Source organism: Alligator mississippiensis, chromosome 1 (genome assembly GCF_030867095.1).
Source record: "Alligator mississippiensis isolate rAllMis1 chromosome 1, rAllMis1, whole genome shotgun sequence".
Taxonomy (NCBI): Eukaryota; Metazoa; Chordata; order Crocodylia; family Alligatoridae; genus Alligator; species Alligator mississippiensis.
In genome coordinates this window covers 120,393,931-120,416,314 of record NC_081824.1, presented here as the reverse complement: position 1 = coordinate 120,416,314, position 22,384 = coordinate 120,393,931, and the positions used below count along the sequence as shown (strand labels likewise).

At 43.2% G+C, this 22,384-nt stretch overlaps 1 protein-coding gene across 5 annotated transcripts in view; it reads left to right on the top strand.

The window, feature by feature from the left end:
- The first annotated feature begins 292 nt into the window (after nucleotides 1-292).
- NHSL1 (NHS like 1) overlaps nucleotides 293-22,384 on the top strand; it is a 290,566-nt gene continuing 268,474 nt past the window's right edge. For 2 of the 5 annotated variants that reach the window (XM_019479587.2, XM_006267444.4), the window contains exon 1: nucleotides 295-671. In XM_019479587.2, the coding sequence (XP_019335132.1) occupies nucleotides 356-671 (316 nt within the window). In that variant the 5' untranslated portion in view covers nucleotides 295-355. Of the gene's footprint in view, nucleotides 672-22,384 lie in introns of all 5 variants that reach the window. The other 3 variants (XM_059713496.1, XM_019479589.2, XR_009455153.1) reach the window with 2 other exon arrangements.

Sequence of the window (22,384 nt, the reverse complement as noted above, 5' to 3'; positions counted from 1 at the left end):
TGGGACCCGCTGAGCCGGGCGGAGAGCGCGGCTGGGACAAGGGGGTTCACCCAATGTCGGTGCGGGCAGGAGGGCGCTGAGGCGGCTGAGAAGCCCGCGCAACCGGGGCCGCAAGAGCCGAGGCAGGTGGGGGCCGCTCGGGCCAGCCCGGGCTCCAGTTGCAGGAGCCACAGGTAGGCGGTGGCCTCCCTCCTCCCTCCAGGTCGGCCCCGCCCCGCCCCGCCCCGCCCGGCCGCACTTCCCGGCTGCTCCGCCCACGCGGGCAGGAGGTAGAGGCGGCGGGTTGGGTCGGGGCTGCCGCGTTGCGCCGGCTGTGAGCGCCGCTCCAGCGCGCCCTCCCGCCCGCCCGGCGGGGATGCCTTTCCCGCTGCGCACCGTGGCGCCCCTGCGGCTCTGCCGCCTGGAGGAGCCCGGCGCTGGGGCCGGGGCCGCGGCTGGGACCGGGGAAGATGCGGCGGGGCCGCTGTTCGGCTGCCTGCAGCAGGTCAGCGCGCACGCCCTGTGCTCCGTGCTGTGGCAGCTCTCGGACCTGTCCCGCTGCGCCGGAGACATCTTCGGCGGGATCGCGGGGCAGGCGGACGCCCTGTGCCGCCGCGGCGCCCGGCTCCAGCGGCGCCTGCGGGCCCTGCAAGCGCTCGGCGCCCGCCTCGACCACCGCCGCCTGCCCGTCCGTGAGTGTCCGGGGGCTGTGCCCTGTGTGTGCGTGTTGTGACCTCGGAGTCCTTCCCTGCTCCTTCCCCCCCCTCCCCGGTTTTGTTTTCTTGTAACTTGCTCCCGGTTCCAGCAACTTGGAGCAGAGGCGGCTCCCCCTGCCTCTGCGTGCCTAGGAAACTTCAGTCAATCTCGTTTCACAGCGCCCCTGCTCTCTCGGCTCGAGTTCAGAGGGAGAGCACAACGTGGGTTTCGCACTAAACTCCACATTTCCTTCCAGTAGTTTTTGCTTTTTTGGCTCCTGTATACGGCGCAGTTGGAATTTCCTGCCGGCTCAGGGCGGTGAGGTTTTCAGTGCATGGGGTTTATTCCAGTCCCGCTGCTTGTCCCCTAGATCATTCGGTGAAAAGGGCAGGGATGCTGTAGGGTAAGGGACAGTGGCTTGTGTCTCAGCACTGCTAGCCTGGCAGTCTTCAGCAAGAATGTAGTGCAGTCCTTGGAAGAGTTTTTCATTGACATCTAGTCTACCTGCATATGACATCAGCTCACTTCTGTCTGGTCAGCAGCATCTGTAATGCGCGTATGCCTCAATTAACATGTCAAAATGCATATATAATCAGTTCCCTCAGTACACATTGTCCATTATCCTCTTTTCTCAGCTACATGGTCATTCTGACTTGATTTTCATTGATGTAAAGCTCTCATATATGCTTGCCCCAAATTATAGTTACCTTTCTAACTTAACACAGAACCCAGCCTTTAAAACCTGGATCTTGTTTTGGGCAGTTTGACACTAAAGTTCAACTTTTAGTCACTAGGTCAATCCACTGTGGAGAGTGACCTTGTAGCTAGCTACCTAAACAGGTACCTTTCATTTTCCCTGGCTGCAGGGTTTCTACAGGAGCAGAAGGATCTTGAGAAGAAGGACCTTCAGAAAGTCCATTGGGTGTCCTTGGGAGTAGAAGGGTGAAGAAACCCTCTGAAACTCTTACAAACTTTTATAATACCTACAGATTGCAACTGAGGCAGGGAAAAGGAGTGGATCAAACCTTCTTAGATATCTTTTTTTTTTTTTTTTAACCTTGGCAATCTAGAACATAGTCCAAGGATCGTTTCCCACCATCACTCTTACTTTTGTACAGCACGTTAGAAAAAACTCTGTCCCTAAAACATGTGTTTTTTAAGAACTGTAGATGGGCTTTATGTACTACAAGGCCAATGTAAATAGTATGGCTTATGTAAAAGCAAAAACAGTCTTCTATTTAAAAGAAATGGAACACATGCTTCAAATCTGTTAGTTGTAGCTAGGGGTTAATGAAGAAAGTCAAAAAGGACTATTACAGACGGAACAGTAGAAAATGAGCCAGAAGTGTTGATCATCTTGTCCATTCCATTTTAGAATTATTTCCTACATCGTCTTCAGTAATTTCTTCCAGCACCCAACCCCAAGCTAGTTCTAAATGAGCCAAGGTGCTTTCACCACTTTTTTTGTGTGGGGAGGCTATTTCTTGGGTGATATTAAGCTTTTACTTTTCTATCCTCATGGTGATTTCAAGCCATAGAAAACTGGCCTGCTTCTTTATTGAGTATATTTGCATAGAGGCAGTAATATAAAACAGGACTTAAGTTAAAGAAGGTTAGGCCCCCTTCTTATACTGATTCAACACATCTACAGTGGAGGCTTTTATCAGCCTAGAGTTGCATTTGCTTATGTAAATAAACCTCTATTTTCACTCAGCTATCCAGTTACGATAGTATTCCTTAGTCATCATTAAGCCAAATGGCATTTGTTTTATTTTTCTTTATTATAAATCACTCCTTTCAGCTAATCCTAATATTTCATATGGCTTGTTTCAGTAATTTCCTTCTAATGTAACATTTTCATTGTAGTGTTGATGTTTTCATAACTGGTATGCAGTTTTCTTATTAACTTAAAAATGGTCATATTGATAATTGATACCTCTCTGATGTCTTTAGAGTAAAGCTCTGGCTTTGCTCAGTTTTTGGTTGCAACTGTGTTGGTCTAAGGCAGGGGTGGGCAATTATTTTGGGCAGAGGGCTGCTTACTGAGTTTTGGCAAGCCATCAAGGGCCACATGACAGGCAGCCCAGGGCAGATAAGTATTACTTTTCTAAATTTTTTTATGGGCGCTGTGGGCTGGATAGAGTGGCCTGGTGAGCCGCATCCGGCCCTCAAGGCTGCATTTTGCCTACCCCTGCCTGGTCTAGGGACGTAGGCAGGCAAGGGTCTTTGGGTAGATGTGATATCTTTTATTAGACCAACTGAATAGTTGGAAAAAAGTTCTTTGTAAGCTTCGGGGTGCAATCACCCTTTTTACACCTTTCTTTTTACATTTTTCTTTCCCCTCCTTTTCTACCCTTTGTCTTCCTAATTTCCAGCTTTTAACTTTTTCACAGACAGCCTCTTTTCTACCTTGGAAAACTACTACAGTAGAGCCTCCCTTACTTTTGTTTTCCTAATTTTACATATTTTCATTCTCACTGACATCCTATTTATTACATGTGTAGCTTTCATTCCTTGGAGTCTCAGAACCTCACAGACTCCCTATGCCTGAAGAAGGGTGATTGCACTTGAAAGCTTGCAAAGAACTCTTTTCCAACTACTCAGTTGGTCTAATAAAATTTATCACATCTACCCAAAGAACCTTGCCTGCCTAGCTTTACTCATCAATTTTGCTGCCCAGTATTTAAAAAGCATCATCTAACTAATAAAGTTGGTATGGAATGGCCTTGAAGTTAACCAACAGTGAATTTATTTTTGTTTTAAAAACTTTCTTTTTTATAAAAGACCGGGGTGGGGGGGTGGGAAGGGGAATTGTAAAGCAATTAATGTTAATTATTTGGGTTGACTACAAACCATGAATAGTTGTTGCTCAAACTAACCCTTATATCATGAAGTGTATGTTAAACTGTATCTGTTGATTCTCTTGTCAGCAAGATTTCTTCATAGCATAGTCTTGCAAATAAGATGAATAACTAACATCGTTAATTCATCTATAATGAAAGCTGTCAAAGCTTGTCTGGAAGTTTAACCCTGTCACTGCCATTGAGGAAATACCTGGGAAACAAAGAGTTGTTTATGCTTGGTTTGTTTTGTAAAACAATGACAAGATTCCCCCCCTCCCCCCCCCCATTTCAGAAGATAGTTACAGAAAAGAGGCTTCATATAGGAAACTGGCTGAAGGGGAGTAGTGAGGAAAACAGGATAGTGAATGAATAAAAATAGTTATCCCATATTCTCATTTCTTATAAAGTACACTGCAGGACAAAATACTATGAATAACTAGCTGTTTTGGTAGGTAGTTTCATGAAAAAGCTGTGCTTTTCAATAATTATTTTACAGTTGGTGGATTCAGTAACTTATTTAATTTATGCATTATGTAGCTTTCAGCCCATTTTTTACTGGGATGAAGTTTCCATCATGCTGTAGATTGGCTGGGATCCATTTAGAAGTTTGCCAGCCTTTGTCCAGTTAGAGGCTGGTAAGGCTACTCCTTCCTGCCTGTTCTCCATAGTGGGGAAAGTATTTGACTGTCTTTGGAAAATGTAAGATGACTGTCCCAATGTAATCTCAAATAACTTGATTATGAGAGGAACATAACTTTGCCCCTGAACATTTATAGGTCTTTCTTTTGGGTTCAGACCAGTCTTCTCCATCTTCTTCTTGCAAACCGTCAAAAAGTGTGTGTGTGTGTGTGAGCACGTTCATGTGCATATGCATAAAAGGGAGGGAGGGAGGAAACAGAGACATAAACTTCTTTGTCTTCAAATCCTGGTAGTTAGTTATTCTCTAAACAGGCATGGCTCATCTGTACCCTACCTATAAATGAGTTCAAGGCCAGTATGTGCCTAGATGCTGCTATGCCATCATGGACTTCTCTATGTTAATAGAAACATGGATAAATGTGTCTTAGTTTTTCAGTTAAGTCTTTTATATTTTCTACCTGTTAATATCTTTAATGGCTCATTTTAGAGAATGTGCTTATTAAATTATATCCTTTTTTGTGCTATAATTGTAGAAGGACTTTTAGACCTTAGACATGCCTTGCAGATGTTTATGTATTCCAGCATGTCACATATTTGTAACCCTTGAAACAGGGGAATTTTCTTATCTACCAAAACAGGATAGGCTGGATTTTTATAATGCATTTCACTTGGGAGGCCCTTTTTCCAAGCGCTTAACACCTATTCTACATGCACTCCATTAACTTCCTTTTCAGTTCTGAGTGCAATGAAAGCTGTTGAAGGCAGGCTTTAGAGCCCCGTGTGACCTCGGAGATCACTTCTTTTCTCATGTCCTACTGTGACAAGTGAGCCCTGTTAGTGTCGTAGCTGTCTGCACCTGAAACTACTTTCTGTCTTGAGCAGTAAAATACTATCCAGATGAATGCCGTGGTCTGTGGAACTCCCCTGTCTCCACTGAATTTAGGATCATGTTGCAAGGCCTTTTGGTCTATTTAAGTATTTGGTAGAATGCTGTTTCTGGTAGAATACACTTTGATTTTTGTATCATGAGCAGTACGTTGCACAATGCAAAGAGCCATAAAGATGCCAGACCTTTCTTGGGGACTGACTAATTAGAAGTTAATGGGCAAAGTGGTTGTTTAAAGACTAATGGTCTGAGGTGGTTTTAAGACTAGAGGTAAGACTAAACGTTGCACATAGTAATAGAGCTTAGTTTGGATTGTGCTGAGCACTTCTAAAGCATTTAATTCCTAGCAAAAAGCTAATTTGGTTTATTTTCTTTTACCATTTTATTTGTATCACTCCCCCAGGTTCTCAGTGACCTTGCATACATTTTTTGTTTTTACTTCTTTATCTAAAACATAGTGATAGTAATATTTACCATAAGTGGAACACAGCTTTTCTCATTTTCTTGGTATTGTGCAAAAATGTGTGAATCAGTATTTTGTAATGGGATTTCAAAGGAACTATTTAGTTGTGAAACTTCAAGAAGGGTTGAGAGAGACTGCAGGTACAACCTAGTTGCATGATTATCAGATGGCATAAGTGCTAGTGTATTGGGTTCAGGAGCCTTCTAGTTTCTTTATCGATTCAGGGCCTGGCATTGTGAGATGCTGTGTGCTCTTAATTGCAGTGCTTTCCCCACCGTGTGGGAAATGGTCCAAGTCTGTCCTGTTTATATTTTAAATATGGTGGTGATGTAACCTTTTGGCGACTGAAGCATGCTTTTCCCTGAAAATATAGACTAAACTATCGTTTAACTCAGTTAAAATGTAAAAGCTCTGCACATTAGTTCTTGGGTCACATAAATAATGATTGCTTGTTTATCAATGTAGACACATTTTGATGGACCAAGGAGACAAAGTTCTTAAATACTGAGTAATTTTATACCTGGTTAGAGGAGAGTCTGCTCACTTGGCTTTTTGGCTGAAGAACACAAACATGGGAAGACTGAATGAAGCTCACTCAACTCCAAAGCATTGATCACTCCTTAAAGAGGTCATTGTGGCTTTGTGGATGGCAGGAGGAACCCTCTCTACTATTCTTCTTTTCAAAGGCAGCAGGTGTAAATGGCTAAAAACAGAGGTCAGTTTTATTCTGAGTCTGATTGTCCCTGCCAACAGTACTTTACACCCCCCCCCCCTTGAATGGCAGTTAACTTGAATTGGCTGCAGTTGTGGGCGGGGAGGGAGTGTTACCACAGCACTTCACTGGGATAACAGGCTTGTATTAATGTAGAGTTCCTGGATAAAAGGCTAAAAACAGTCATAGAGTGAAAACGGGCATTGCATTTCTGTCGGGACAAAGCCTTTTTATCCTGGGATCCTACAGAAGTCCATAGAAGCTCATTGTCCCACTTTAAGTACCAGTGAAGTGGCTAAGATAACACTCCTTTATTCCTCCCCTCCCCATTGTGTTCAAGTAGCTAAGATAAAATTCCCCATTTCAGTTGAAAAGGACTGTCCTGCTTCTGTTTAGATGTAAGTCAAAGCCTGGGACAATCAGACCCCAGATAAAACAAATGTCTGCTTTTAGCCTATGTAAAAATCAGTGCTGTTCCCTTCTGTTGTGGAGCCAGTGATTCACAGAACTGTATCTTATGCATCCTCTTCAGCCTCTCTCCCGTTTGTTTATTTATTTATTTATTTAAACTTTGAGGAGATGTTGGGAAGGAAATCCTGTTGAATAAGCCTTGATAAAGTTTCTGGGTCAGCTATCTTACAGCCTGCAATAGCAAGAGAAACTGATTGTGAGTAGCAGCTCGAAATGGTACTTTCTAACTACTGTTGTATTCTGAAGTCTTATCAGTCAGTCCTTGTTGGAAAGGCACAATGTCTAGAAAATGTATTATTTCGTGCATTCTAAATTGTTCATACAAAGTATATATTTATGCACAATTTTTTTTTTCAAAATGCAAGTTTGCTAAAAAACCAGGGAGAGAGAGGAGGACCTTGCTGTTTTTTTTGTATAAGGAAGCTGTAGACTCCTAAGAACAATCCAGTTTATGCTTCATTTGCTCTTTTTTAAGTAAGTATTTTCCACTCTTTGTATGCAAGGCAGCACTGGAGTACATTTCCTGCGTTAGCTGAACAGGAAGCTTTATTCAGCTTTTTCCTAGGGAAACCTTTCCTCCACCCTCCCCCCAACCATGGAACTGAACATTAAGACAGCATCAGCAGTGGACAAAAGAATGATGGACTGACTTACAGACTGATTTATAGGTCTTACTGTAGCTTCTCGTGGGAAGGAAGATTGTATGAAATATCTGTCACCTAGTAACAATAAGTCTTACTGTATTTTAAGAGACTGCAAGGTGCAGTCTAGGAAGTTTCATTTAGGGGGGATTCCCTTCTGGATCAAGAGCTTCATTCAGGGCTGTCTGGGAATGGACAGTTCAGGTAAAATGCTCAGCAGATGGTAGTCTGGGGGCTGTATGGTAACCAGAAGAAGTAATCCAAGAGGAAGTTCAGATGACATGCAGTAGTTTCTAGCAAAATTTCCCTAGAAACAGAGGATTAAGTAGGATGTTAACAAGTTTGTCTTTTACCTTAGTTGTATTTGTGCAGAATGCTTCTCGGGAGCCATTTAACCGTTTTTGTATTTATTTGGTTCAAGACTAATTGTCTGCGGAAATTCAACCTGACCCTGAGGAGATTTCATTTGAAACAAGAACAGGAAAAAAGCTTGAGCTAGAAAAAGATTTCCCACAGGCATGCTGGGCCAAGTCCCTGTCCGACAGAATGGCAGAACTCCAGTTGAGTTCTGTTTGATGAGGATTTGGCTCACTGTGTTGAAAGCAGGGACACTCTGGCTCAAATTTGGAGCTGCTTTGTATGCTTCTTAGGAATCTCTTATATAGAATCTATGAACAGTTGGCCATCCTTTCAGATTTCATGATTGATTAATAAGCACTTGTGACACTTTTCTAGAAAGATAGTTTTGAGGAGAGGTGGCTAATGAATATACTTAATTTAATTGGGAACCATACCTTAAATATTGCTATATATTTTAGTATATAATGATAGTGGCTTCAGTTACTGCTTTTCATCACTGGCGGGAATATTTGAACACTCGTGGTGCACAGGCCAGGTCCCGGAGGACTAGAAAAGGGCCAATGTGGTCCCCATTTTCAAGAAGGGGAGGAAGGAGGACCGAGGCAACTATAGGCCAGTCAGTCTCACCTCCATCCTTGGCAAAGTCTTTGAAAAAATTATCAAGGCTTACATTTGCGAGAGCCCGGCAGGACAAATTATGCTGAGGGGAAACCAGCACAGGTTCGTAGCAGGAAGATCATGCCTGACTAATCTAGTCTCTTTTTATGACCAGGTTACAAAACACCTGGACGCAGGAGTAGGGGTTGACGTCGTTTACTTAGACTTCAGGAAAGCCTTCGATATGATATCCCACACCATACTAGTGAACAAGTTAAGAGGCTGTGACTTGGATGACTACACGGTCAGGTGGGTGGTGAATTGGCTAGAGGGTCGCACCCAGAGAGTCCTAGTGGATGGGTCGGTATCGACCTGGAAGGGTGTGGGCAATGGGGTCCCACAGGACTCGGTCCTAGGACCGATACTCTTCAATCTCTTCATCAGCGACTTGGATGAGGGAGTGAAGTGTACTCTGTCCAAGTTTGCGGATGACACAAAACTGTGGGGGGAAGTGGACACACCGGAGGGCAGGGAACAACTACAAGCAGACCTGGACAGGTTGGACAAATGGGCAGAAAACAACAGAATACAATTCAACAAGGAGAAATGCGAAGTGCTGCACCTAGGGAGGAAAAATGTCCAGCATACCTACTGCCTAGGAAATGACCTGCTTGGTGGCACGAAAGCAGAAAGGGATCTTGGAGTCCTAGTGGACTCCAAGATGAACATGAGCCGGCAGTGTGACAAAGTCATCAGAAAAGCTAATGGCACTTTATCGTGCATCAGCAGATGCATGATGAACAGAACCAAGGAGGTGATACTTCCCCTCTATAGGGCGCTGGTCAGACCGCAGTTGGAATACTGCATGCAGTTTTGGGCGCTGTACTTCAAGAGGGATGTGGATAACCTGGAGAGGGTCCAGAGAAGGTCCACTCGTATGGTTAAGGGCTTGCAGGCCAAGCCCTATGAGGAGAGACTGGGGCACCTGGACCTCTTCAGCCTCCACAAGAGAAGGTTGAGAGGTGACCTTGTGGCTGCCTATACGTTTATCATGGGGGCACAGAAGGGAATTGGTGAGGCTTTACTCACCAAGGCGCCCCTGGGGGGTTACAAGAAATAATGGCCATAAGCTAGCAGAGAGCAGATTTAGACTAGACATTAGGAAGAACTTCTTCACAGTTAGAGTGGCCAAGGTCTGGAATGGGCTCCCAAGGGAGGTGGTGCTCTCCCCTACCCTGGGGGTCTTCAAGAGGAGGTTAGGTAGGCATCTAGCTGGGGTCATCTAAACCCAGCACTCTTTCCTGCCTACGCAGGGCGTCGGACTCGATGATCTATTGAGGTCCCTTCTGACCCTAACATCTATGAATCACTGTTGGCACAGTCTCAGTTTGGTTGCGAGGCTGTGGTCCTTTTTTCTAATAACATGAAAATTTCATAGATTTCATAGACATTAGGGCTGGAAGGGACCTCGGAAGATCATCGAGTCCAGCCCCCTGCCCAAAGGGCAGGAAGTCAGCTGAGTTCATAGGATTCCAGCAAGATGAGCATCCAGTTTGCTCTTGAAGGTGTTCAGTGTAGGCGCTTGAACCACCTCCGGTGGCAGGCTGTTCTAGACCTTGGGGGCTCGGACAGTAAAGAAATTCTTCCTTATGTCCAGCCTGAAACGGTCTTGTAGTAGTTTATGACCATTCGACCTAGTTGTCATCCCTTGGGGCGCTCTGGTGAACAAACGTTCCCCCAGATACTGGTGATCACCCCTGATAAACTTATAGGTGGCCATCAGATCACCCCTGAGCCTGCTCTTTTCCAGGCTAAAGAGCCCCAGGGCTCTCAGCCTGTCATCGTAGGGTCTGCTTCCCTGACCTCTGATCATGCGCGTGGCTCTTCTCTTGACTCTCTCAAGCTTCTCCACATCCTTTTTGAATTGTGGAGCCCAAAACTGGACGCAGTACTCCAGCTGCGGCCTCACTAAGGCCAAGTACAAGGGGAGAATGACGTCCCGGGATTTGCTTGAGAAGCATCTATGAATGCAAGCCAGCGTTTTGGTCGCTTTACTAGCCGCAGCATCGCACTGCAGGCTCATGTTCATCTTGTGGTCAGTGATGACCCCCAAGTCTCTTTCTTGCATAGTGCTAGCCAACATAGCAGTCCCGAGCCTATAAGGATGCTGCGGGTTTTTCTTCCCAAGGTGGAGAACCTTGCATTTATCGGCGTTGAACACCATCAGATTCTCATCCGCCCACTTGCTGAGCCTGTCCAGGTCAGCCTGGATCATCTGCCTGTCTTCTGGTGTGGATGCTTTTCCCCAAAGTTTGGTGTCATCAGTGAACTTGGCCAGTCTGCTTCTGACTCCAGTGTCCACATCATTAATGAAGGTGTTGAACAGTATGGGTCCAAGGACAGAGCCTTGGGGGACCCCACTGGTCACAGGACACCATGATGAGTGACTTCCATCAATTACTACCCTCTGGGTCCGACCCCGGAGCCAGTTTTCCAGCCAGTGGATCGTGGAGGACCCAAGGTGACAATTGGCCAGTTTCTCTAAGAGGTGATTATGGGAAACCAGGTCAAAGGCTTTTCTGAAGTCAAGATATATGACATCAATCTGTTCTCCCTTGTCCAGGTGATAGGTCACCTGGTCGTAGAAGGAAATGAGATTGGTCAAGCAAGACCTACCTGCAACAAACCCGTGCTGGCTATCCCTTAAGATGTTGGCGTCGGCCAGTCCATTAAGGATGGCCTCTTTAATAAACTTTTCTAAGATCTTCCCCGGGATAGAAGTCAGGCTAATGGGCTTATAGTTAGCTGGATCCACTTTCCTCCCTTTCTTGAAGATAGGTACCACATTGGCCTTCTTCCAGTCTTCGGGCACTACACCAGAGCGCCAAGAGTTTTCAAAGAATCGTGCTAGAGGCTGGGCTATGATGCTTGCCAGCTCCTTGAGTACCCTGGGGTGAAGATTGTCAGGGCCGGCTGACTTGAAGGTATCCAGCTTCTCAAGATGTTCTTTCACGAAGTCAGCATCAATGGAGGGCAGGGGATCACCCTCACCTGGACTTCCCTGTCCCGTAGCGGGCATGGGCGTCCCATGGGACTGATGAAAGACCGACGCAAAGTACCTATTTAATAGGTTGGCTTTTTCCTGGGCGTCAGTTGTCAGTTGCCCCATCTGGTTCAGCAGGGGTCCAACGTTGCCCCTGCTTTTCCTCCGGCTCCCCACATATCTGAAAAAGGACTTGTTATTGTCCTTGATGCTCAAAGCTAGCTGGAGTTCAGTTGCAGCCTTGGCTTTCCTGGTCTGCTCCCTACAGGACCGGACCAGTGCAGAATAATGCTCCTTGGAGGTGACTCTCATCCTTTGTAGGCCTTTCTTTTTAGCCTCAGGAGGTCTGCTAGTTCCCTGGAGAGCCAGGGAGGCTGCTGTGCCCTCTTGCTGCCTTTCCTCCAAGATGGAATAGACTTAGTTTGTGCATTGATCCTTCAGTTAAAACTTCTTTTTTTTCAGTGGTTGATGCTATTAACAAATATAATCAGAGGTGTAGCAACCTCACTGAGTGCCTAGGGGTGGGGGGCAGCACAGACAACTGCAGATGAAGGAGGGATATGGGAGTATAACTGGAGGAAGGATGTGGGTTTGGGGAAGGGAAGGCTTACCTTCCCAAACTACTTCTGTGGTGGGGATAGCAGCATCAACAGCTCCCTGGCCGAACTTTCTGTGAGCCAACCCTAGTGCCCTGTTTGTTCCCCCCCCAGATGCACACATATATGGTGCAGGGCAATGCCTGCTGTGGCAAAGGCTTCCCAGAGGGTTGGGAAGGACGGAGGTGGAGGGCACCACTCTGCTTGCCCCATTGGTCCCCTGCCCTCCAGATGCACTGTCTGGCTCCTATGGCCAGTGGCTGCCACTGCTGTGACAGACTCCCAGTGGAGTGGTAGGGTGGTTTCAGGGAGGAGGGTGCTGTAGGCTGTTACATCTCTGCCAATTTTGCAGTTCTCTTACCTTCCTCTGAAGTTTTTGGTGTCAGCCACTGTCAGAAAAAGAACCCTGGACTTTCTGGACCGTAGGCCTAGATTCAGTAGCCAATTTCTCTGTTTTAAAATCTTTCTTGCAGAAAGAAGGGAAACTTCCCTTTCCTCTCATTGAACCAAAGGTAATGTAAAGAAGGCACATATTTCACTGCACAGCAGCTAGAATAGGTCATCTAGTTAATTTTTTTCTGTAACATTTTTTAGTTAAATGTGAAATCAAAAATGCAAAACCTGTAGTATTTAAATTGTGAAACCAATGTGCATAACTGTGCATTGAGTAAAACAAAGTACATTTATATTTTTTGAGTTTTTTGATTAACTAAACTGACTAAATTCCTTCCTCACATGAGCTATTGTACAGTACAGGAATAGGGAGATCAAGAAATAATGTGTGATTTTTAAAAAATGAGTGTTGAAATGCTTGGCAATTACGGCATTAAAAGTCCAGGTTTCTTTTCTACTCCCATTGTAACCATCAGCAAGATGGGATCAAAGCTTGCCCTGCACTACTGTTGATGAGATCAAACCAATGTGATAATTAAAGTATTACTCATGGGTGTAGGCTGGGTTAGAATCCTGCTGATTGCATGTTGTCAGCCACATGCTGGTTAGGACTGGGGTGGGGGGGGGAAGGCTGCAAACATACAGGTCAAGCAGGTTGGCTGGTGTGGGTGGACTTTGCTAGGGGCTTGTATGTTTTACTTGCGCAGGGCTTATTTTATTCATGAGCCTTTTTTTCCTTGTGTCTCTGTATTATAATTTGCCACTAAGCTAAAATTCAGGGTTTTTTCTCCTCCTGTAATTTGTCTTGTCTTGAATGGATATCACGGCTGGTTTTCACAAGAGATTCACAGAAGTTTAGGGCTGGAAGGGACCTCAAAGACTGCTGGGGTCAAATAACCCCAGCCAGGTGTGCATATAGTCTCCTTTTGAAGGTCTCCAGGGTAGTTCTTGTAAGGGGTTTGGCTAATTGCTGTATGCAGACTTAATACCTGCTTAAGGTTCCAAAGTGGGATAAACTAACCTGCATGAAGTAGATATAATTGTCTGTGCAGAATAGGTATTCCAGACTAGTTACTTTTGGGCATCTCCCTAGATAGATGAGCTCAAAGTATCGCCTTCCAAGCCAGGTTTGTACCTTACTGACATTAGGGTTTGCTATATGACTTCCAGTGCTATAGGGTTTGCTATATGACTGATCTATTTCCTAGATTAGTGCACAACAGGGGTGGGCAAAATGTGGTCCGTGGGCTGGATGCAGCCTGCCAGGCCATTCTATCCAGCCTGCTGGGCCTCTAAAAAATGTAGAAAATTCATATTTATCTGTCCCTGCCTGCCTGTCATGTGACCCTTGATGGCTTGCCAAAATTCAGTACGTGGCCCTCCACACAAAATAATTGCCCGCCTGTGGTGTACAACCTGTGGGCTGGCCCTGGCCCAAGGAGGCCTGCAGGGCTTTGCCTGTGCCTGCACTGGGGTTTAGCAGCAAGAAACTGTGCTGGGGCTGGCAAACTAGAAGCTGTGCCCATGCCACTGCAACTTCTCTGGCAGCCACCCTCCTTGTCCAAGGCTACAGTATGGGTACAGCTTTCAGCTGCAGGGGAGCTGCACTGTGGCTAGGAAGCTGGAAGATGTGCCTGCATGCCTCTCTCTACCCTTTCTGCCTCTTTACTGTCCCTCCTTCATCCTCCTCAAGGCTGCAATAAGAGCACAGCCCCTTCACTCTCTTCAAGGCAGCTGAGTTGCACCAGGACTGGGCTGGATGTGGGAGGGTGTGGGCACAGGGATAAGTGGCAGGATCCAGAAACAGCTTCCAGTTGCCCCACCCTGGTGCAATTCCCCTCCATTTGGGAGCTGGGCTCACACTGCAGCTGGGATGCAGGGACTGGGGAGCTGGGAGAAGCAGCAGTGGTACTGGTCCAGCTCCCAGGTGGCTATGGCAGGGGCCCAGGGAAGCCCTGGCCTCATTGTTGATGCTCCAAAGGGCAGTGTCCGACTGGAGCTGGGTTGTTTGGGCTCACTGCTTGAAAAAGTTTGCTGGGCCCCTGTCATAGATATCTAAGGACTATAAATGAGGCACTTCACAAGTATTTTTTTTAAATAAATAAATTAACTGGAAAGATGTTAGTTTGTTCTGAATTCCCACTTGTACTCATGAAATCAAACTGCTATGAAGTTTGAGCCAGAGTTTCTTATAATAAGCTTCAGCTCTTAACAGCTCTCCTATAGTGTAGGGCTTGCAAAGGCCTGCTAATGAATGGCCAGTATTCTGTTAACTTGATTGGTTTTTCTTTCCCTCTTTTCCAGCTGATCCAAGAGCTGGCAACCATTACACTGCACTGATTATAAAATGTCCAAGAGTGTGTGCACACACGGGAGCTAAACTGAAGCCAAATCTAATGAAAACTTTGCTTATGGAAATGCACCAAAACCTCCTTCAAAATGTTTCTTTTCAGGACAGGTCTATGTTCTATTTCTTTTTTATGTATCATGGGCCTTTTTGTGTTCGTTCTATTGGCATAAATCAGTAAATCAAGAACAACTTCATTTATACAGATTAGAATAGTATATTTAAGGAGAGCAGACCTCCTTAAATAGTTAAAGTGAAGAATGCATTTCAGTTTAGATCTGTTGTCCAGGATTCCCTTAACTTCTGAACTATATTGTATTTAAATGCTGTGTTTGGGTTATTTAAAAAAATGCTGTATTTCAATAGCAAACTCGCTTGATTATAATTAAAGCATAGCATCTTGACAGCTATTTCTTAGTGAATATATTTCAATTGAGCTCATTTACCCATCTTTTATTTTATTGTTAGGTATATATAGACTTGGAAGGATTTGAGTTATTTTTTTTATGAGTAATGGAAGTAAGTAGCTCAATATTATTTATGATTTTAACATTTTTTATTGATTGATTTTTTTTTCCCCCCCCCCACCCCCCCGAGTGTCTTAGTACTGTGGACTCCTCCTGATGTCAGTGGGAGCGGTGGTGTTGAGTATATTTGAAGGATCAAGTTATTACAGTTTTGAAAAAATATATCAAAGTCTTGGCTGACGTGATCAATGACTTAATGAATGTATAAGTAGAGAGACCAGAGATATTGAGAAATAATTGCAATATTTCTTTTGGTTTGATTGAAAATGAAAGCAGAACTGTTCACTGGATGCCAGCAAATGACAAAATACCACTGTTTTTAACTCTTTTATTTTTTAAATAACTAAAATGTAAGTTATGAAAACCCTTTTATATCAGCTTTTGGGTGGAGGAGGAAGTAAATTGCTACCATTTGCCGATTTTTAGATGTAATCATTCCCAGTCTGCTTGTTTTGTGTTGGCTTGCTTTCTTGTTGGTTTGTTTAAATAAGAAAGCAAGCTTTGCTGTCCCATGGCAAGCAGACATCTGTCTCATGTTTTCTACTCTGGCTAGTTCTAGCTTTTAAGGCAACAGATGGAGTCCGTTTATAGGAAACTCAGCAGGACTTGAGAAGACTGTAGGCTATCTCTAGTGGCACCTTTTGTTCCTCTTGTGTAGGGGAAGAAAGATGTAGATCAATTCAGCAGTCATTCCATTATACTATTATCTATAGAGATGATACTATCTGAATTTATTTGAATACTTTGAAAATGTAGTTTCGTTAGGCGTTAAAAGTAAACCTAAAATGTACAAATAACCGTGCACAAATGTAAAAATAATCATAACTTTAATTTTTTTCAGCAAGGAATGGGGGCAAAATGTATTCCATTTTTCGGCAAGTTACTATGTCAGTCTTTAATACAAAAGGGGTGTAGAAAAAGGAAGCGGTATCTTTCCTTATTCCCTAACATACTTTGAAATTATCATAGATATATCTGTTTTCATTCTCTCTCTATTCCCTTCTGTTTTTGTGTGAAGGTGATTGTGTCATGATCTAGTGTTTTTGATCCAATGGCATATATGTGTGCCACAGAAAATGTTTCTCAGCAGAAAATTCATTTGTGTTACTAGTTTCAAATTTGAATGTCATGGGGCAAAGTTAATCGATATTCTGATTACAAGCTTTTTGGATATTGTATTGTAGAAGGGCCTAGTACCCCTGGTTCTGCTAGGTACTGTAGAAACAGATTTAAAACATTTTTGAATCAAGGATTATTTTTATCTTTTACTATAAAAAAGATACATTAAGTGGGTTTTAAGAATGAGGAAGGGAGGAAAGGGGAAGTCTATATCTATTGCCTATCATAGGAGGTAAGTTGCAAGGCTCAGTACTAATGATAGGAGAGTGGGGAGGTTGGGAAAATATAAATACAAAGGACCCAGATAGGTGGTGAACAAAATATAAGTAGAGAAAACAGATTGAAGATAAGATACAGAAACTGGTATAGCAGTGGATCTTCACAGGACCAACACCCCTCATCCCTGTCTCAAGGTATAAGTCTCAAGCTAATAAGTACATACAAAACTTGTCAGGCAGGCTTTGACTCTAATGCCCACAGGGACCAGCAGGTGTGTCAGGAAGTTTGTCTCCAATCCAGGACAGTAAAGGCCCCTGACAGTAGTAGTATTAGTAGGCAAACATCAATCCTTTTGGATCATGGTATATGCACGAAGTCACCCAGACCTTCAACACATATGCCTAGGCAGTAGTATGGAGGAGTGGAGGCTACCCAGACCTACTGTGGCCCATGTTTCAGTTGTAGCTCCAGCTCTAGGACAGGATATGTGATGAAAGCCAGCAGCCAGGGAGGTAGGGTCGTGGAAGTGGCAATAGGTAACGCATCCCTCACTGGCCCTCCTGCTGCTGATCATCACTGTGTCCATTGGGGTCCGAGGGTCCTGGATTCTGTGGCTGGCCATGCCTCCCTTACTTCTGTTGGCCTCTGGACCAGAGAGAGCTGCTCTGTGGGCCAGATCTGGTGCATGAGCCATATGTTTGACACTTCTGCTTTATATCATTATGAAGTACTACCAAATCACCCATCAAGAGTGACTGGGGTGGGGGTGCTTCACCATGTGTGTGTCTGTCTGCAGAGCACTCTGGTTGTTTCAGTAAGTATTGTGATTGGCTGCCAAGACAACCGATCGTAGTACTCTTAAAGCATTATGGACAGACAGACTAAGACTTTTATTATATTGAATTTATTTATAGCTAGATGCAGTAAGACTTAGTGGCCTGCAAGTTAAGCACTGCAACACCTAACTTGTCAGGTGCTTGCTACCTGAGTGGGATCCAGACTGCAGAGTTAACGGTTAGGTGCTTCAGAATGGGATCCTCTTAGTATGTACAATGTGCAGGGAGACTTGTAGGAGTATGCATGCAAGTCTATTCCAGTTTACAGGTAAGCTTTGTAGGAAATGCACACAGAAGTTTGAGTTACAGGTAGGTGGTTCTGAACACTTGTGGTCCATGACCCACATTCCTTTTCTGCAGGTAGGTGCCTGCACCTAAAACGCAGCCAGAGGAAGAGGTGGTGGTGGGCATGGAACCTAATTTTACATAATACCTTAGTAGTGCCATGAAACTGGGGAAACCACAACCTGAGGAAGTCTGTGTCTCTACACCTCTACTTCCCAGAAGAGTGCCTAACAACCAAGCCATCAGCACTCTCCACCACTCCAGTTAAGTGCAAGAGCCAAGGGACCAGAAAGAGAGTTTTAAGTGAGAGCCTGACCATAGTGTTGCAAAAGGTAGTCCTAGCTGATTCCTTCTTAAAGTGCAGCTGGAAGATGAGGTGGTTCAATGAGGCCTGGAACCTGAGTTTCCCATTTCTTTTTCTTTCTCTGAGAACTTGGTTGTTGCTCCACTTGATTTTTGGATCTGGTGGGAACAGGTGCTTTGCTGATCAAGCTAGGGCAGTTCTGGGCACATGCAGAGCTGCAACTGAAGTTGCCCTAGGGACATTCCAGGCTGATCAGGACTCACCCAATGAGTTTTAAGTGCCTTCAGGTTGAAAAGGCTGTTGACCAGGTTTTTTATGAATTGCACCTGACCTGGGTGTCTAACGGTCACTAAATCTTGGAAAAGCATTCTTAAGACCTTTATTGGATCAGGTCCTTAGTACTCTCAATGTGCATAGTTAGTGAACTATGCATAATACACTTTTTGCCCCAAAGAGTTTGCAGTCTATAACATGAAGGGGATAAGACATGGGATGACTCTCCAGGTAAAGGATGTTTTGGAAAGAGCAGTGAAGAGACCACAATAGAGAGGTTCATATAGGAAGGTTTTATAGGGCAATAGAGAGGGTTACTAGTGTAAAGGGAAGGTTACCACTCAAAATTAGAACTCTGCTTGTATATTACCTATAGCCTGGTATGTTGCTAAAGCATGTGCTTGTTCCATATCCATTACAGTGACATGGTGTCTGGGTGATGGTAATGAATACAGATACGTATTACTCTCATTGCTCCCACTCATTGTTCTGTATGTCTATAATATTGTGATCTGTGATGTTATGCTGACTTCCCTCTGAAAAGCATGCCACATGATATGGGGAGGGAATACTCCTTGTGACAATGTTTTTATGACCTCACATGCCCTAACAAAGCATGTTTTCTTTCTTCTTCCTTTCCTTGTTGCCCCACACAAAATACAGGAACTTTCCTTACTGATGATTCTAACTTCATATTTTGTTTGGTTTCTGAAACTTTATTTAAATCTGAAAGTGGCTACAAGAAGGTGGCAAAAGTGTCTGAACTGTTTTTATGTATGAATATATATTCCTATTTATACAGTGAGTTAATGTGTATTAGAAAAAATCTATGTTTGAACTGATGTCAATTTTTCCCTCTTCTAAATGTGCGTATACATACTTGATTCTGGACATGTGTACAAAAATGAATGAGTTGACAACAAAAAAGTCAAATAGACTGAATCCTAAAATCAGGTGATAGTGTAGATGTAGTACACAGCATCATTCTATCCAAGATAAGCTGAAACTGACACTCCAGGAGTAAAAAGGACTCAAGTTTTCTGAAACTGCAAAGTCAGATGAATAATAGTGGGCAAACCCTTTCAATTATAGGATCAGACAACATACTTTGATGCTACAAAAACAGAAAAGGGCAGAAAGCCCTGGAGTCCTGAAGCACAGGGGAGATTTTTGTGGCAGAGAGTGGTGGCCCCTTCTTTCCCCCAACTCTTAATTGGCCAAAGGGCCCTGGAAGGCCCACCCCTCCCCAGAGATTGACAGATTGTTTGAAGAGAACAGTGAGATCTATAAAGTGAGCAGCCTGATTAATAGGGATAAGGGAATATGGGCACTAAAGGTAATGCTTGAGTTGTCTCATCAATTTGGGTGATAGTTAATAAGACAGCAAATCAGGAGACAAGTGCCAGATAATTGTTCACTTGAAGCCCCCACTTCTTTAAAAGAGCACCAGTTTTCTCATTCAGAGTACCCATGCCTACCTTGAAAACTGGTATAATAGATGAAATTATACACAGCAAAGGCAGGAGGTGGGGAGGCACTCTTTCAGCATACAGCAGTGTTGCACAGCCTTTTTGGCCAACTGGAAGTGTCAGTGATGTCTATATTGGAGAGGAATGCCCAAGAAAGGAAGGTTAGAAGAGAAGGGTTGAATTCTACTGCTTTGAGAAATTCTAATTGAATCATTGGTTAAAACAACAGAACACCCTTTTGTCTGTAGTTCTTTGCCTACCACAATGTAAATTTTAAGTCCAGGAGAATGGGGGGGGTTCCATATTAATCTATCCCTTTTCTCACTAAGGGCAAACAAGAAAGCTCAAATGAGAACAATGACAAGTGTCACCCTTTTCTGATCAAACATAGCATCCACCCAGCTAGTGAAATATTTTCTCCATGAAACATTATGATTTATCTTTAATTAAAACAATCCTCTTATCCTTGCCCTAAGTAACCACCGTTCATTTAACATAAATCTTTGGCAGTATTTCCCATACAGAAATCTCAGCCTGGGATTTAAGGACTGGTTGTAACAATGGGATAAAACTGCTTTTACAAATGTTTTTTTGTTAAGCTCTAAAAGTATCCAGTGTTCAACATAACCTATTATTTGCACACATGTATGAAATACTATTGTTATATTAATCTGTCCAAGGAAAACTCATAAACTCTAGTTTAAAGCATCCAACACCAGATGGATATAGCCAACTGGCAGTGGAAGCAGCCATATGTAAGGTTCTCAAAGGGATTGTGTCTCATATGGAAGATGTTATATGTGGGTTCTTGGAAAAAAGTTTAAAAAAACATGTTGAGATGCTGATTCAATAAGGGTACCAGGTCACCCTAACAATTAAAAGAACTATATTCAAGTTCGAACTGTACATTCGGGTACAGAGTTTCTCTTCTAGAATATCTTTCCTATAGCATGTATAGGAGCTGTGCTCTTAGATAGCATGACATCAATTTTTGGGTACTGACCTCTCCCTGGCAGGCATTTCTGTTGTGGAATCTTGTCATCATGAGGTTGCTTGAAAAATCTGGTCTTAAATATTAGAGAAAGATTAACTTATGATTACATTTTCCTCCCACGTTGCATTTATGAAGAAAGTATTTTGCCTTGTGAAAAATTTTAAATTTCCTGGTCCTTTAACTGTCCAACTCCTGTGAGTCTCATTCTGACACCCATCACATACGTTTTTCTGAATGGCAGACTGACCATTCAGACCATTCAAATTTGATTCAATGTTTAGATTTTGTAAAACTGAAAACCAACAGAAAAGTTTCTATTTCTTTTGTACAAAGTTTACACAATTGCTTTTAAAACAATAAATACTATAGAAAAGTGATTACCATGCAAACATTGTAGAACTAAGAAACCTGTAAGTTAAATTGACTTTGACCGTCACTGTCCCAACTAAAAGAAAAGCAACATACAAGGTATCATAAAAAGTGACAAGTGAGATACAGAAATTTTTTTTAGAGTGATCTAAATTCTTAGTTAAATAATTACATTTACCTTACAGTATTTTTTTTTAATTTACAAGTGTCCTTTATATATATATTTCTAGTTTTAAAGTGAGAAGACTGTAAGGCTAAAATGTATCTTTTACGAGACTTATGTCTGAATTTCAGCTCAAGAAGTGAAGGAAGGGGAAGTTTGGATTGACTTACGATTTGCATTTTCCAAAATCGGATTCGACCTTGGGTTTTTAACTATGTACATGGAATAAAAGAGCTTTATAGGAGTTGTTGATGGATGGGTTATAATATTGAATTGAGGTCCCCTCCCTCATCCTCACTTTCTCAGAGTCCAGTTGGTAATCAGATAACGACCAAAAGTACTCTCTGTACAGAAGAGGATACTTCTGAAGAAGTTAATAATGCTGATGCTAGTATTTTAGGAAATTCTTTTGTACTTTTTCTCAGAACATGAGGCTGTTTACAGTAAACAAGGCAGCGAGGGAGTCCTTTTGTCTTTTCATGGGACTGGTTACAACTGGAAGAAGTAGCATTATGAACACACAGGAATCTTGAACTTGGTAAACATAACTTCTCTTGACTAAGCATCCTTGATTCTTCATCAAGCCTTATTAGCACACTTCTGTATCTGCAGTAACACGGTTTGAGTAAGTGCTTTTATGAAACCTGTTTTATTGAGCAGGCCAGTACATGATTGTTAGCTGCACCATCATGAGCACCATGATTATTTTGAATCCTGCATGCTGATTCTACAGCCAGCTGTGGAAGCACTGACATCAGGAAGTGTGGGGCTTACAGATACACCAGGCTGTCCTAACCAAATGAGTGACATTTCCTTTGTATTTAACTTTTGCCCTTGCCACACATTAAAAAGAAATTGTGCACAAGAACAAAGGGCAGAAAACACATGACCATGTTAAACTGGACAAGATGAACTGAAAGGAAACAAACACAGGACAAATTTTATAGATGAGGAAAATATCAGTCTCACTGAACTATTTTGCACTTAATTCCACTTACAGTAAGCAGTACAGCCCTGTTTCTGCTGTCTAATGCTTTATTTGTTATGTATTTTTTTTTTTTGGTGATGAATTCAGACTGGAGCTGGGAGTAGGAATATTTCATTGATAATTCATTTTACCAAATAAACAGTGAAAGTAACTAAAAGTAAATTGACAAAAG